Raw genomic sequence first — 16,925 nt, forward strand, 5'->3', positions numbered from 1 at the left:
GATGAATCTAGTAGAAGTCATTTTAAAAAGGTCCGAAACGACACCCGTTGACTTACCCAAGGAAGGGAAAGCTATCTCCAAACAAGCCTGCCGCAGAACCCGAGAGCTTAAACGTCAATTCCTTACTACCTTTAAGGGGTGAAAGATAGGATCAAAGCTTATTCCAATAATCAACTCGAATCGGATATGGAAACATTAGGGAATTCATCAAAACAAATCCTTATCGAAGACTCACCGTGACCCGAAGTGGAGGAAGGAAGGCTTAGGTGGCTCGGCTCGGCTCGGCTTGGCCTCGGCTCACGGCTCGGCTCACTCTCGGCTCGGCTCGGCTTGGCCTCGGCTCACAGCTCGGCTCAACTCGGCTCGGCTTAGTTCTCGGCTCGGCTCGGCTCGGCTCGGCTTGGTTCTCGGCTCGGCTCGGCTTGTGGCTCGCGGCTCGGCAGCTCGACTTGGCCTCGGCTCACGGCTCGGCTCACTCTCGGCTCGGCTCGGCTTGGCCTCGGCTCACAGCTCGGCTCAACTCGGCTCGGCTCGGCTCGGCTCGGCTTGGTTCTCGGCTCGGCTCGGCTTGTGGCTCGCGGCTCGGCAGCTCGGCTAGGTCTTCGGCTTGACTCGGCTCGCGGCTCGGCTCGCGGCTCGGCGGCTCGGCTAGGTCTTCGGCTTGACTCGGCTCGCGGCTCGGCTCGCGGCTCGGCTTGTGACGCGGCTCGTGGCCCAGCTCAGCTTTGTCTCCGGTTCGGGTCGGCTGGGATTCGCGATTCGGGTCGGGTCAGATTGAAACCGGAGCAACCACGAGCGACGGATTTCGGCGTTCGACGACCGGTTCTGTTTTTCACGCGGCGGAGGATGACGGCTCAACGGCAGATACGGTCGGACGATTTGAAGCCGAGGGGAGATCCGAAATGGATGGGGCCGCGGCGTGCGGATGGTGGCTGCGGCGAACGACCGGTGAAGCTACGCACGCCGACGGAGATGGAGATAGGGACAGAGGACGGAGACGGAGAGGATGGGTGATGGAGACGCGTGCGGAAGAGAAAGACGGAGAGACGCGGCGATGATGCAGAAATGAAGAAGAAAGAGATGGAGGCGGTGGATGGCGGCGTCGGGTGAAGGAAGGAGGAAGAAGAGAAGATGGATGAGGGGGGCTCGCGCGGCAGTAGGGTTACATTTTAAAAAAAATTATTATTATATATATATATATATATAACTTTTAATAATAATAATAATAATAAATAGGATATTATTATATATATATATATATATCAATTTTTTAATTATCATAATTAATAATAAAAATCTATAAAGTATTATTATATACATATATATATTAACTTTAAAAAAAATTAATTAATAACAATAATACTAATAATAATAATAATAATAGAAAATATTAATATTAAATTATATATAAGGATAATGATAAATACTAATAATAATAATAATATAATTACTATTATATTATTATTATATAAATTTACAAATATTAATTTCAGAATTTCAGAAATAAATCCAAAATTTAAAATTCCCGAAAAATTACATAAAACGGTAAAAGTTTACCTCGAAAATTCGGGGCGTTACAAGGATATCATCTACGTACAGAACTAAGAAAGCTACTGAATTGCTGATGATTCTTTTGTAGACACAAGGTTCATCAACGATTTGATCAAATCCATAAGATTTTATTGCGGTATCAAATCTTATGTTCCAAGATCGAGAAGCTTGTTTTAATTCATAAATAGAACGATTAAGCTTGCAAACCTTTTGCTCTTGACCTGGAATTATGAATCCTTCTGGTTGTTGCATATAGATGGTCTCCTCAAGATTGCCATTCAAAAAGGCAGTCTTCACATCCATTTGCCAAATCTCAAAGTCAAAATATGCAGCAATGGATAAAAGTATTCGAATAGACTTTAACATGGCAACAGGTGAGAAAGTCTCCTCATAGTCAACTCCCTCAACTTGGGTATAACCCTTTGCCACTAGTCTAGCTTTAAAAGTTTGTACCTTACCATTTGCACTTTTTTTTCTTGTAGATCCATTTACAACCTATAGGTTTTACCCCATCAGGTTGATCTACAAGATCCCAGATTGAATTGACGTACATAGACTCCAATTCAAGATTCATAGCTTTGATCCATTCATCTTTATCAACATCCTCCATTGCCTTCTTAAAAGTCAATGGATCCTCAATGTCGCCATCAGATATGACAGTTAAGGTTTCAGTTAAACTCATATAACGAATAGGTAAGTTTGTAACCCTCCCACTTCGTCGAGGTTCCCTCAACGATTGAGGTTGATGTGTCCTAGTAGATGAACCGACATGAACAACTCTTGTTAATGCACTAGGCTCTTCAACAACTCTTGTTGAAGGTTCAGTAGTTTTTTTTGGAAAGTTCATTTAATACTATCTTACTACGCGGTTTGTGCTCCCTTATGTGGTCTTCTTCTAAAAATGTAGCATTTTTCGATACAAACACTTTATTATCTTTAGGATCATAGAAGCAACCACCTCTAGTTCCTTTGGAGTAGCCTACAAATAAACATAAGTTTGAACGAGGTTCCAATTTCTTAGGGTTATTCTCAAGCACGTGTGCTGGACAACCCCAAATTCTGAAATGACATAAACTACCTTTACGACCATCCCATAATTTTAAAGGTGTTTCAGAAACACTTTTAGATGGAACACAATTCAAAATATAGACTGCAGTTTGCACTGCATAACCCCAAAACGAATTAGGTAAGTGAGCGTAACTCATCATAGATCGAACCATGTCCAACAAGGTTCAATTTCTCCTTTCTGATACACCATTCTGTTAAGGTGTACCAGGTGCTGAGAGTTGAGATACAATTCCACATTCCATCAAATAGTTTTGGAATTTCAAATCCATATACTCTCCACCTCGATCCGATCGAAATGTTTTAATAGTTTTACTTAATGCGTTTTCAACTTCAGCCTTGTATTCCTTGAACTTTTCAAGGGCTTCAGACTTATGTTGCATTAAATAAACATACCCATATCTTGAATAATCATCAGTAAAAGTGATGAAATATTCAAATCCTCCTCTTGCTTTAACATTCATAGGACCACATAGATCTGAATGTACAAGTTCTAGAGGTTCTTTGGCCCTATGACCTTTTCCAGTAAAAGGTCTTTTGGTCATCTTACCTTCAAGGCATGACTCACATACGGGTAAAGAATTTTCTTCTAACTCACTTAGAAGTCCATTCTTTACTAATCTCTCAATCCTATTGAGATTTATGTGCCCTAATCTTAGGTGCCAAAGATGAGCATTTTCTTTTGGAGAAATTTTAAGTCTTTTATTTTGAGTCCTTGCAGTTTTGAACATTTTAGTATTAAGAAGGGCTTTAGATGTTAATGATCTTAACACATAAAGATTATTTTCTAACTTTGCAGAACAAATCTCAACACCATTTTTGTAAATAAATTATTTACATTAAAAGTTAACGAGTAAGATTGTTCTAGTAAGCACTTTACAGAAATCAAGTTCCTTTTTAAATCAGGAACAACATATACATCTTCTAATAAAAGAAAAGATTTCTGTAAACAAAGTCGAAGCCCTCCCACTGCAATTGCTGAGACGACATGCCCAGTTCCAACTCGCATCGTCATCTCTCTAGTCTCTAACTGCCGCCAGGAACTAATTCCCTGAAATGAAGAACAAACATGATTAGTGGCACCTGAATCTATTATCCAGGCTGAATCATCATCTTCCACTAAACAAGTCTCTAACACTAGTAAATCATATTTACCTTGTTTGGCCTTCTTCTTTTCTGCCAAGTACTTAGGGCAGTTTCTCTTCCAATGTCCCTCTTGGTTGCAATGGAAACATATTCCCTTTGCAGTCTTGGCTTTCTTAGTCGTTTTAGCAGTAGCGAGGTTAGCTTTATTTCCTTGGCCACCCTTCTTCTTCTTCCACTTCTTATTGCCAGATGAAGAAGGCATAGACTTAGTTCCAGAGGTCGAACCTCTATGGAACTTTCTTGTGGAAGTAGCAACATTTGCCTCTCCCTTCTGTCCTTTGATTTTCATCAGAGACTCGAAAGTCTGTAGCTCGTTGAGAATGGTGGTAAGGGTATAAGCAATCTTATTCATAACAGCATTGCTTCTAAATTGTAGAAAACTCTCTGGCAGAGATTCCAAAATAAAGCTAACCTGACTGGCTTCATCGATGACAGCTCCATTCATTTCTGCCACATTGAAATGAACCATCATATTGAGAACATGTTCTCGCACTGAGGCTCCCTCATTCATACTGACATTATAAATGTATTTCAGAGCATCATGCTTGATCTGATAAGAGGCCTGACCAAACATCTCCTGCAAGGAGTCCATAATCTCACGAGTAGTGAGCATTGATTCATGCTTCTTGGCCAATACTTCAGATAAGCTTGCCAAATGTATGCTCGGGCTTTTTCATTTGCCTTGGCCCAACGCTCATATGATTCTCGAACAGTTCGAGTTGCATTAGCAGCTGGGACTTGAGGACACTCCTCAACTAGGACAAATCTAAGGTTATCGATGATTAGCACAGTGTTGATAGTATTTTTCCAAGATGCATAATTATTGTCATTAAGTTTATCAGCAACCAACATATTCAAAGTAGCACTCGTCATTATCAAATTACTGAAAACATACAATTTATTTATATTAGTTATACTAGCATTTTCCATATAAAACCAATCAATTTAGCAAAATTTTAATGTATCCTAAGTGATATCTATTTTGCAATGATGCTTCAGTGAGGTAGGATAAAAACCTCTGTAGGGTGATTAATTATCCCTTCAGTAAATTGAGACAATCTCAACTAAATATTACACCAGAATAACTCTTATTCCTATACTAGTTAGTCATCATTGTTTAGTCAAGAAATGATTAACTTACTTAAAAATTTATTGTAAGTGTAACCCTTCATTTTAGATTCTAAAGTTCCGCCCCAATAAGTAATCCGTAGGGAAAAAATCGATTGAAGCAAAAACTAAAGAAATCCTATCCATTTCTGGAGTTTGAGTAAAATCTAATGCAAACACCTTCCGTAGGGGGACACAAGCAACGGTGCCTCAAGGCCGAGCATGAGAATTTACTAAAAACTAATGAAAGAGACCGCGGGATGTGTTGACACACATCCCTCTCCCACTTACTATAAACACTATCTCCATTCACCTTGTTATTGACTTACACAAACACCACCCGTAGGGGGACGCAAGCAAAGGTGCCTCGAGGCCGAGCATAAGTCTCAAGGTGTGAATGTTTAAGGAGAAACAAGAAAAGAAAAATGAAGTATCATATACCTCATTTCCTCCCACTTAGTGTTTTACTTAAAAAAAAAAACAACTTAGAAAATACGGCTAATTATTTATCTAAGTCCATTGTTAAATTGGCCCAATATAACTCTTATATTGGATAGTTTAACAATATATGATTATTGTTCATCAAACACTTTGATAAATATAATTATGTATTGCATGCTTATAAAATGTTTGACTAATTCACCTTGCAGGTCAGTTCCCAGGTAGGGGTGTTCCGTTACCGTCAGCTTAAGTACCCCAGCCTAGACAGAACCTTCCATAGACAAGGGTCCCTTATAGACAAATATTTTATAAATTTAATCTTTTATTGATATCATTTTAATCCTATTAAAACGAGAAAATATTAATCCTATTTCTAATCTCATTAGAAATATTATTCATTAAGATCTAGGTGAATTAATTTTAAACTATTTAAAACTAATTGTGACCTTATGTCAGCAAGCAACTCTTTATTATAGATTTTAATTCTAAATTCATAAACTTATAACACTTATAAGAAAAGAAAATAATTAAAATCTATAAACATGCAATTCTAATGTCATTTAATAATTATATTCACTAAGTAATGACATGCTCAATGCATTTTCATTTTCATCACACAATACAACAATTATATTAATGCAATGAAAATAAAAACATTCATCAATCAAACTATATAATACAACATTTTAAAATATAGGATGATGCATAGATATATTAGTTATACATGCTATCATATAATATAATAATTATATTAAATATGATGCATGAGCATGCTTAGAAAATCATGCAACTAAAATACAACACTTATATTTAAGTATGATGCATGATAATTATAATCCTAAGGTGGGATTTTAAGCTATATGACATACATTATGCATATAATTAGTTTAATCAAACATCACATGCAATAAAAGATTAAATAGCAAAATAGACCGAATTTGGCACCCCTAAAAAAATAATCAAATTAATATAATCAAATTATATTAATTTAATTAATTAAAACCAAAAAGAAGAAACAAACGAAAAATTGCACGATCTAGAATTCGAAGCCACGACCTCTTGCGACAGTAGTGGACAGCCAACTGCTGCACCAGAAAGCAATCCACGATAATTTGAAGACGTGCGTAAAACATATATTTCGTTTGTTTTTTTTTTATTACAAACTCTGCTGCAACTCTGTACAGATTTGGATCTGTACGAACTGGAAAAAAATCCTCCGTAATGCCTCCGAAAATCGTTCATCAACCCAGCAACACTTGCCTCGAACGACACCGACTTACAAACTCGATTACATAATTAAAATGGCCAAAACAACAGTCCCTTACATCAATCAAATCAATGAAAAATAAAAAAAAAAAACTGTAATCTAAGGTGCCAAAATCGAAAACATCTATTTTGCAAACCCACATTCAACAATGGAGAGAAAAAAAATACCCACCTTTTCTTTGAATTTTGTTTCAAAAAAAAAAAATTTGAAAAAACAATTGCACGATTTGGCTCTGATACCAATTGAAGGAATGGAATTCCTAAAGCGGAAGCGTGTGAACGCCCTGCAAGTGAAATTCAATTTATGAAACCAATAAATTCAAAGAAAAATAATAAACATGCTTCTCATGGAGGAAAAGATGAAAATAAACTAACCTTTTGTATAACCAATTTTTCTTCCAAGCTTCGAGACACCACAAAATCTTACTCGTTATTCTCCAAGTAAAGAATCACATAGAGTTGTGGGCTTCTGTAATTTTGGTGAGGGAAGAAGTTTTTTAGAGCATTTTGTTTCCTTTTTGAAAAACAGAGATCGTAAGATTGTGTTTTTTCTTTTTTTTTTTTTCTTTTTAAAAACAAATCTTAACCATGGAAGGGGAAGTTATCAAAATAACTTCCCTTTCTTTCCCACGTGGAATAACTCCCAAGTTATTCATTCTATTTATATATATATATATATATATATATATATATATATATATATAATTAAATAAAATAAAAACAATATAAATATAAAATCAATATAAATTTAATTAAAATATATTATATCTCATATAATATAAACTTTATATTATATCATATATAATATAACCAATGGTTTAGATCTCTCATATAATCTATAGATCTAATATGAATCGAATTCAATTTTAACCTATAGTTTATTTATGAATCTTATTCATATTATTATTATTATTTGAATCATATTCAAATATTAACTTCTCTCATAAAAACTTTACATAATAATGTATCAAATATATTATATTAATTGTATCATATACAATTTATTCCGTTTAATCAATTTGAACAATTCAAATTAAACCAAAATAAATTTGATTCTCATTTATCCTTATTTTGTTAACAAGGGGACCTTATGGACCTATAGACTGAAGCTCCAATGAAATGAGATTAATTAATTAAACTCTTTAATTAAATTAATCTCTATTCATTAACTATTAGTCATTCCACTAAAGACTAATAGTTGCACTCTTCTTACTGTAAATATATTTTTGTGTCCATTAGATATAACCAATCAACAGTGCAATGACCCTTCACAAATTGCTCATAAGTACAACTAGGCCAAAAATTACCGTTTTGTCCCTGTAGTTACATCTAACTCCTTCAGTACCACTGATTCCTCTAATGAACAATAATTATAGTCCTACTATAACTGAACTCCTCTCAGGCCAAGAGAGGGTATGACGCCACATTGTTCAAGCCCTGAAATCAACCCATAAGAGAGCAATTTCTCTACTTACTCTATCTATAGAGAAGGAGTGAATTCCTTCTTGTGTAGCTGCGTTCCCAGCTCCCCAATCAGACGAATTCCCAAAATGGTAGGCATATTGAGTCGGCTGCGTAGGCCACTCTCACCCATACAAATCAAAGGATCGCCTTCATAGGCAGGAGTTCACAACTCACTTAGGATTCAGGTCAAGTCACCTATAGTCATCCTGGTGAAATGTAGGCTCAACTAGTAACGGTGTTAATAAGAGAGACTATTCATTTAATGGTCCGGTCTTATACAAACTCTTTGTATAGAATACCCCCGCTCTAATGTCTCGACATGAATGATTAGGATCAATTCATTTGTAGCACTTTAAAACAATTGTAACAACTACAAAGCAGGTCGTATTCGTAGTGTCACCAGGACAAGGTATCCAGCCTTATCCATTTACTACAGACCATTTAGGTTATCACTTAAACATGATCCACTTGTATGTCTCCACATACATGTTTAGGTTACAGAAGATAACCTTGGATGTTAGTTTATTGGTTTTGTGAGTTAATGCAACTAAATGTCAAATAAAATAAAACACTTTATTTTATTAGATAAATAAAAAGTTTGTATAATATATACAATTACAAACTACAAGACCACGAGATTTAGGGCATCAACCCTAACAATTATACCATATTTTTCAAATTGAAAGTTACTCCACCCTTCAGTGGCTATCATTGGTAAAAGCTATCATTGATAGTCTTTATTAATTATATCGACTAATAACATATTTCTCAAATTAAAAGCTATTATTGATAGTATCTATCAATGGTAGCAGTGTAACTATCAATTGCTACCAATGATAACTTTCAATTTAAGAAAAAAAAACTCATAATATTGACAAGTTATCACCTACATGAAGGGAAAACATCAATAGACATGCAGCAGCGGAAGGAAAAAGATCATGCTTTACTTTATATGCATTTAAACGATTTAGAAGATGACATGTATGTGCTATGCGATGGACCTAAACGAAGAGCATAAAAGGTTTCTTACCTTTTATAGTTCTGAACTTCTTCTTTGATCCAAAGCTTCTTCTTTGCCTGAAAATCACGAGCAAGGACAACCAATAAGTTGACCTACTAATCTCAGGACCAAGAACGGAGTTGTGGGACTCGGTTTTGTGAAGTAAAACTTAGAGAGAAAGGAAAGGAAGGAGGTGTATTGTTTAGGTGATTTTTTCAGCAAAAACATCATCCTTTTTCATTCTGTAATGAGAAGTTTATATATGAAATTTACATGCAAATTGCATGCAAATTATTTCATATAATCTCAACACCTAATTAATTCATTAACTCTTAATGGAATTAGTGGCTTCTATTTCACAATAGGCTGCCACATTGCCCATTAACTTTTAATTAATTAAGTAATTAGTTAAAGGGCCAATTTGGTCATTTGACCAATTAAGTCAAAGTCAAACTTTGACTTGTCTTAGTCAAACGTCAACTTTTTGACTTTTTGCTATTTTACCCGTCTTGACTAATTCTAACCTCCCGAGTATGAATCTGCATTCATTTTTCTAAAATTCAAATCATATTTGAATATAAATCTGGTCAAAGTTCAAAGTTAAAAGTCAACATGTTGACTTTTACAACTTTAACCGTTTCAAAACTTTTCAAGCTTTTAAATATGAATCTATATTCATATTTATTTAAATCATATTTATACACAAAACTTAAAGTTCATTTCTACCGATTTATATCTTATATATTTTTCGGTTTGTCTCTCTTTTCTTAGTTCGAACAATTCGAATTACTTCAACATACTTGTTCTTAGTTGAATCCATACGAGCTAGTAGGGGAACCTAATGGACCTATAGATCATGGGCTCCAACGATTCGAGATTAACTGGCTAAACTCTTTTAGACCAAGCTTAATCAACATTCGTTAACTAAAGAGTCATTCCACTAAAGATTCTTAGTTGCACTCCCCTTACTATAGATATATTTTTGTCCACCTGATATAACTATGATGAGTAAGTTGATCCTTCACAGGTTGTTCGTAATCTTGGCTGGGTCAAAATATCGTTTTACCCCCGAGATTACATCTTGCTCCTTAAGACCCACTGATCTACTATTGAACAATTGGTTTAAGGTCCAACCTATAAACCTGAATCATTCTCGGGCCAATGAGAAGGTGGGGCCCCTTGTTCAAGACTTGAATTCAGTCCTTAAGGGAACAACCTATCTACTATTCCAGAAGTGGGTAGGAGTGAATTTCGTCTTGCACACTATATTCCTAGCTATCCACTCGATCTTATCTCTGAAATGGGAGGCTTATTGGGCTAGCGAAGATGAGCTGCCCTCACCTATGCAGATCTAAGGATACTACCGAATGAACAGAAGTTCATAGTTAGCTCAGGATTAAGATCAAGTTACCTAGGTCATCATAATTGAAATAGCCAGTTTATAGTTTACGATGTTATAACTAAAAGTGACTATGGTTCCAGTCTTACGCAAACTATTTACATAGGACGCCCCCACTCCCATGTCTCTACATGAACGATTTAGGATTACATCGTTTGTATCAACTACGGAGTGGGCCGCATCCATAGTGTTTTTTCAGAATAAGGCACCCAACCTTATTCATACACTATAGACTATTTGGTCTATTAACTCGAACTTAATCCATGTTTATGTCTCTACATAAAGTTCAAGTGTATTTGACAAACTCAGTAAAATAGCCTTGGGATCTTAGTTTATTGGTTTTAAGACTATAACATTCAATAATAAATTTTATTGAATCAAATAACAAAATACGAGTTTTATGACACGAATTCCAACACTACAGTAGTTATCAATTATAACAATCAATAATAGCTATCGGTGATATTTACTAATTGTAGCTATTAGTGATAGTATTCAAAATGAAAAAATCGATAAGAAGTGTGAAATAATCATTTAACAAATTGAAAGCTATCAATAATAGTATATATCACTTATAACAATTATCATCGATAGATGTTATCAGTTGTAACTATTATCATTGATAGATGTTATCAATGATAGTTTTAAGTTTGAGAAATTTAGCAACAAATATCTAAAATAGTGGTCGGACGTGGCTATTCAAGTCTATTTTTTGTGTGTTATATATACAGTTACATTATTTTTATGTTATACATACTATTATTATATGTATTTTTATTTGCGCAACTAATCTAATAAAATAATCTTGTTCAACAAAGAAAGAGAAAAAGAAAAAGCGCCAAAGCTCTCGACAACTTTTTCAATCCGCCATAATATAGGGAAGGAAAGAAGGGTAAGGTCGTCTTCTAAAAAATCCTGGTCAAACAAGGCAACTAATTCACAACAGACCTCAAACCTGACCCAAAATTAAATTGTATAAGCAATAAATTTCGTGTATTCCGGATTACCGCTCATATATTCCAATAGGTCCAACAAAAAGAAGCATCAGGCGGTCAATAAGGAAAGATGGTACTTGACCTCTCACCTAAAATCCATAATCTCATTCCACTAGAAAACCATACAATAACTTTCCTAAACAGCCGCCAACCGGAGATATTATTACTACAAAATATTTCTATATATAAAAATTCAATTGATTTATTATTGGTAATAATCCCCTGTTTCTCGGACCATTATAAATTTTTTGTTTCTTGCTCCCCAAGAATTGGACTTACCGGAACCTTCTGGAAGCTCGACGTCCCACGAGAGGCGTCTAAACATTCCTTCACCCTCAAGCAAAGTCGTTACAACCAAACTTAGATTTATCGTTGCACAGAAACCGCGAAGCACAGGATCAAAATCCCTTGTCGGTTACTGTCAACGAATGCACCCCATTACTTATAACGGGAAGCTCATTTGCCTCCATGGACAATCCGAGAGTAATTGACGTTAACCAATTTGGTCCATTTGTTTTCATTTCCAGAGATGAATCGGATTGTGATTAGGAGTCTTGTCAGGGGTTTGGTTCATAGCCGCAGCTTTAGCTCCGTCGCCGGGGTTCCCGGTGGTGCTCGTATGAAAGTTACTTTCGCCGCGGTGGCATCGCCGGGGACAAGGTTACAGCCATCGGCGGATGGCGGATTCCAGTGGAGAAGGTTTCTGAATTCGTCGACGGCGGTGGCCGAGGAACAGGGGAAGGTTAAATCAGAACAAGGGGTAAAGGATATTGAGAATCCTCAGGAGAAGGAAAAGGAGAAAGATAATGCTCTGGTTTCTAGTTATTGGGGGATTTACAGGCCGAAGATTACTAGGGAAGATGGATCTGAATGGCCTTGGAATTGCTTCATGGTATGAATCCGGTCTTCCTTTTATCTGCCTTTTTCATTTATCTGTTTTGTTGACCTTAGTGAGAGCTTCAAATTTGGTTCCTGTACTCTTGCCCGTCTACTGTTTGTTAAAATGTCCCCTTGATTTTGGCTTTAAATTTTGAGTCCTTTTTGTAGGGTTACTCGATGATCTTTTAAGTTTGCTTGATCTGGCTTTGGAAGATGCGACTATATTTAATAATTCATTAGAATGGATTTTCTGGAACTATTGTTTTTCTTTTATCTTTAATGAGTTGTGGTTCTGAAGAAAACTATTGCTGTATATGCAGCCATGGGAGACTTACAGAGCGGATTTGTCCATAGATCTTGGAAAGCACCATGAGCCCAGAACTTTTCTGGACAAAGTCGCTTACCGAGTTGTGAAGCTTCTTCGGATCCCAACAGATATCTTCTTCCAGGTGAGTTATTTGATTTGTTTTCTCTTCCTTCGGATACCCTGAATTGCAATACTGAATTCTGATTGAACAGTTAATTTTTTGAACCCTCCTTACTAATGATTCTAAAGGTGAAAAGTTCCTCTGCTCGTCGCAATGGGTTTTCCTTTTCTTTCCTGGAGGATTCATGTTTAGTAATCCTAGTAACTTTTCAATACAAGTTTAAGTCATAGTTTTAAATGTCCGATACATCTAACAGTATAGGATTTGAACATGTCTTTTGTTATGGCCCTTTGAATAGCTTCACCTTAATGTGCGAGTCTCTGTTTACGTTGTCTACAATTTATTGTGCAGAGACGCTACGGTTGTCGAGCAGTGATGCTCGAGACGGTGGCAGCAGTGCCGGGAATGGTTGGAGGGATGCTGCTGCATCTGAAGTCTCTGAGGAAGTTTCAGCACAGTGGGGGGTGGATTAAGGCCCTGCTGGAAGAAGCAGAAAATGAGAGAATGCATCTCATGACCATGATTGAGCTTGTGCAGCCTAAGTGGTACGAGCGGTTGCTTGTGATCACAGTGCAGGGAGTCTTTTTCAATGCCTTCTTTGTGCTCTACTTGATGTCCCCCAAATTGGCTCATAGAATTGTGGGATATTTGGAAGAGGAAGCTATCCATTCTTACACCGAGTACCTGAAGGATATCAACGAAGGAAAAATCGAGAACGTTCCTGCTCCCGCCATTGCCATCGACTACTGGAGGCTGCCTAAGGATGCAAGGCTGAAGGATGTTATCACAGTCATTCGGGCCGATGAGGCCCATCACCGTGATGTCAACCATTTTGCTTCTGTTAGTAACTATGCCACGAACCATCCTATCATTTCAATGCAGTATAGTGTAGATTAGTTGATTTTACAAAATATTGTATTTAATGGGATGGCTTTTTGTTTTGTTTTGTTTTGTTTTTTTTTTTTTTTTTGTGCAGGACATCCATTTCCAAGGGAAGGAATTGAGAGAATCAGCAGCCCCTCTAGGATATCACTGAATTCATATTCTTTTTTCTTTTCTTTTTTCTTTTTACCTGTTTTCAGATTATAGCCCTAAAAAGGTATAGTATTTGGTTTTATGTTGTTGAGGTGTACAAGTGGAAACGTCTCAATTTTTAGTATGTGTTGTAATTTGTACATAGGTTTCCCTCTTGAAAATATCGTCCAATAAAGACAGGCCTCATAAGTTTACTAGCATATGGTTTTATGATTCTTAGATTTCACTTCTTTGGTTATATGATTATTAGTCCTTGATAAAAACAAAATGACATTTCCTTGCATTTCCCCTTTTCTAAATAGTTGCATTATGCTCTATTTTTTCCGTAAGTCTATAAGATAATCTCTGGTTGTTGGTGTTTTTAAAGGAAAAGGTTTGTAAAAATGGGTATTTATTTCTATTGATATGAGCTTTTTTGGAGGAAACTGAAAGTAGAATACCATTATGATCTCCTATTCTTAAGAAATATGGGGTTTTATGTTCTTATGTATTGATGTTAAAGTACTTTTGGTTTAAATTCAATTTGTATGGGTGAGACCTTCAAATTTTGAATGAAAAACTTAAACCTGGTGAGCTGACCAGAGGGATAGGATTTAGAGTAAGCTTTCATGGTTGGGAAAGGAACAAATCTTATTCAAACTTTAAAGTGATACTTTTGGTTAAGGGTTAAGTATTTGTAGGTATATAAGTGAGGATTAAAAAATTTATCTTTATTAGTGTGATGTTTTCAAATACTTTTTACGTGATTGTGGGTATATAAATGAGGATCACAAAATTAAAATAGGTGCTTTGTTCAGAGTGCTAATATTTAGTTTTTGTCTTCAAACTTATTTTACCAGTTGAATTAGCTTAAAATCACCTTCAATTATTCTTATTTTTAAGATAAATTAGCATAAAGTTATCATTAATTTTATTGAGAAATGAAACTGGAAGAGCGAAAGAGAATATTTTAATAAAAAATTGTGAGGTTGGTTGAAAGGTGATATCAAAAGACTATTACTCTTATATTTTAGGAAATATTGTAATCAAATTTTTGTAATTAAGTAGATCAAATACAGAGCTTTGGAGCAGAGTGGCTTTATTGCATATTATCGTTATCGGAGGCAATGAAAAATGTCTTTGCTCCGATTAATAATAGAAAGGCAGACAAAGACAGATTGAAGATGAAAATAATGGATCAGAAAACCCCATAGCTAACATAAAGATATTTGAAAGAAAAAAGGTTTAATTTAGATCTAAAAAATATTAAATTTATGTTCACAGCTAGTTCGAAGAATAATGTATTTTTCAATAAAAAAATTGATGAAAGTAGGGTTGTATAAAAAAAATCTCAGCACAATGTTGCTCAAAACAACAAAATTTTCATTTGGGGTTGAAAGATAAACTATTGACAAAATTAATGTAGATGAAGTCTCCAGCTGTGTATATAAAATCTTGTGGACCTAGAAAAAATATATGCGTAAGTAAATCGAAAGTCTTCAAATTTCTATCTTGTCCTCTCCAGGTTCTTTTTTCTTTCCTTCTTCAAAATAGTACATTCCACCCTTGCAACTCCAAATTTTCTCGTTCCTAAGAATTTAGAAATCAACAACTCACACAATTTTTTTGTTTCTGGACAACTCACTCAATTGAAATACTAGCGAGAGAAGATGGTGACAACGGAAGATGAGAAAAGAAGTATAAAAGAAAAATTGCAAAAGAGAGAGAGAGAACAGGGTAGGCAGGCCATTGGCGGTGGCGGAGGCGGCTGGACAGAAAAAACGAATTAGAGGGAAAAGATGGTAAGAATGCAGGGTGAAGGGGATATTGTTTTGGGTTCATGAATTTCAGGTCTACAAAAATGGAATGTAGTGCCACACGTGGAAGGTAAATCATGGCGATTTATGGGGTTCACGATGTTTCAACCTTGTTTTTGTTAATATTTTTGCTTTCTACCTCCGTTATTCATTAAAATAACGTTATTTTTTTAAAAGAAAATCCCAATTTTATAATCTAAAAACGTGTATAAAAAGGATTTAGAAGAAAGATGTGGAATTTTAAAAAGGTTGATAAACATATAGCATTTAAATTTTGAAGGGGAATTTAGTCAAAAGATTACTTCTTTTTACATCGATTACATAAACTCGCGCCCTATTCAACAAACAACCATTTGTAGCATCTGCTGAAAAAAAATTACCTCAAAAAATTAACTTTTCTTCTAGGTTTTGGTAGTTGTTCTCAATTTTGATTCATTTTGTATGGTTTTGCAGTTTATTCTTGTGTTTGCTGAGAATGTGATTTAATCTATGAACCTAACCGTTAGACACAGCCAATTAGATCTGGATTATCAGATTCTTTTTTTCCTAATGTAAATATTTTTGTAATCACGGTTCACAAGTGTCACCATCATGTCCCAACTTGTCTTAATCAAATTGTTTTTATTATTTTCAACGAAATAATAATAATTAAATACAGTAACTAAAGAAAGAAAGTTTTCTTCATCCCTGAGTTGTATGGGATCAACCAAATTGTTTATAAAATGAAAATTACGTTAATATATGGCAGAAGAATGAGAAAGGATACGAAGAGAGGGGAAAAACGGGTCCCAGCAGGGTGTGGATGTGTGTGGGGCTGAAAAAAAAAACGAAATATATCAAATCGACTATAAAAAATTTAAGGAATTTTATTTGGTAAATAGTTTTCATAATTTGTTATTTTTGAAAATATTCCCTTTTAATTACTATTATTTCATTTAAAATAATAAAATTAATTCAATCAAGGGAAAGTGTTACATTTTAAATCTATTACATAAAACTGAGGGACTAAAATAGTCAAATTTAAAATATAAGGACCAATGACATACATTCCTTAAAACTTAAGGATTAAAATGGTATTTTTCTCTTATAAAATAATTAATGCCTTAAATTAGCATCGTATTCTTAAAATGCTTGATTCCATACCGTATCTAAGAGTGATTATCATAGATACTAGGTTTGGTCTAAGTTAGCTTCCTTTGTAAGTTTTTGTAAGGATCTTAGAATGACCCCTAGCTTTACATCTAACGAACATAGTGGATGTTTACCATTTGGTATCAAAGAATTTGGTTATCATCCTTGGTCGACTCTTAACTTGAAAATGTTACAGGGTGAAGGAGTATCACAAGTACAATC

At 35.3% G+C, this 16,925-nt stretch overlaps 1 protein-coding gene across 2 annotated transcripts; it reads left to right on the forward strand.

The window, feature by feature from the left end:
• Positions 1-11,727: 11,727 nt before the first annotated feature.
• On the forward strand, positions 11,728-13,976 carry LOC103503097 (ubiquinol oxidase, mitochondrial-like). 2 transcript variants are annotated; one of them, XM_051086979.1, is made up of 4 exons: positions 11,728-12,326; positions 12,634-12,762; positions 13,093-13,585; positions 13,718-13,976. In XM_051086979.1, exons 1-4 carry the CDS (start codon positions 11,964-11,966, stop codon positions 13,828-13,830), a joined length of 1,098 nt encoding a protein of 365 aa, XP_050942936.1. In that variant the 5' UTR covers positions 11,728-11,963; the 3' UTR covers positions 13,831-13,976. The 2 variants fall into 2 exon arrangements, with proteins under 2 accessions (XP_050942936.1, NP_001306248.1); NM_001319319.1 differs by having other exon boundaries at positions 11,904-12,326; positions 13,093-13,581.
• The last annotated feature ends 2,949 nt before the right edge of the window (positions 13,977-16,925 follow it).

Source organism: Cucumis melo, chromosome 7 (genome assembly GCF_025177605.1).
Source record: "Cucumis melo cultivar AY chromosome 7, USDA_Cmelo_AY_1.0, whole genome shotgun sequence".
NCBI classification, from domain to species: Eukaryota; Viridiplantae; Streptophyta; class Magnoliopsida; order Cucurbitales; family Cucurbitaceae; genus Cucumis; species Cucumis melo.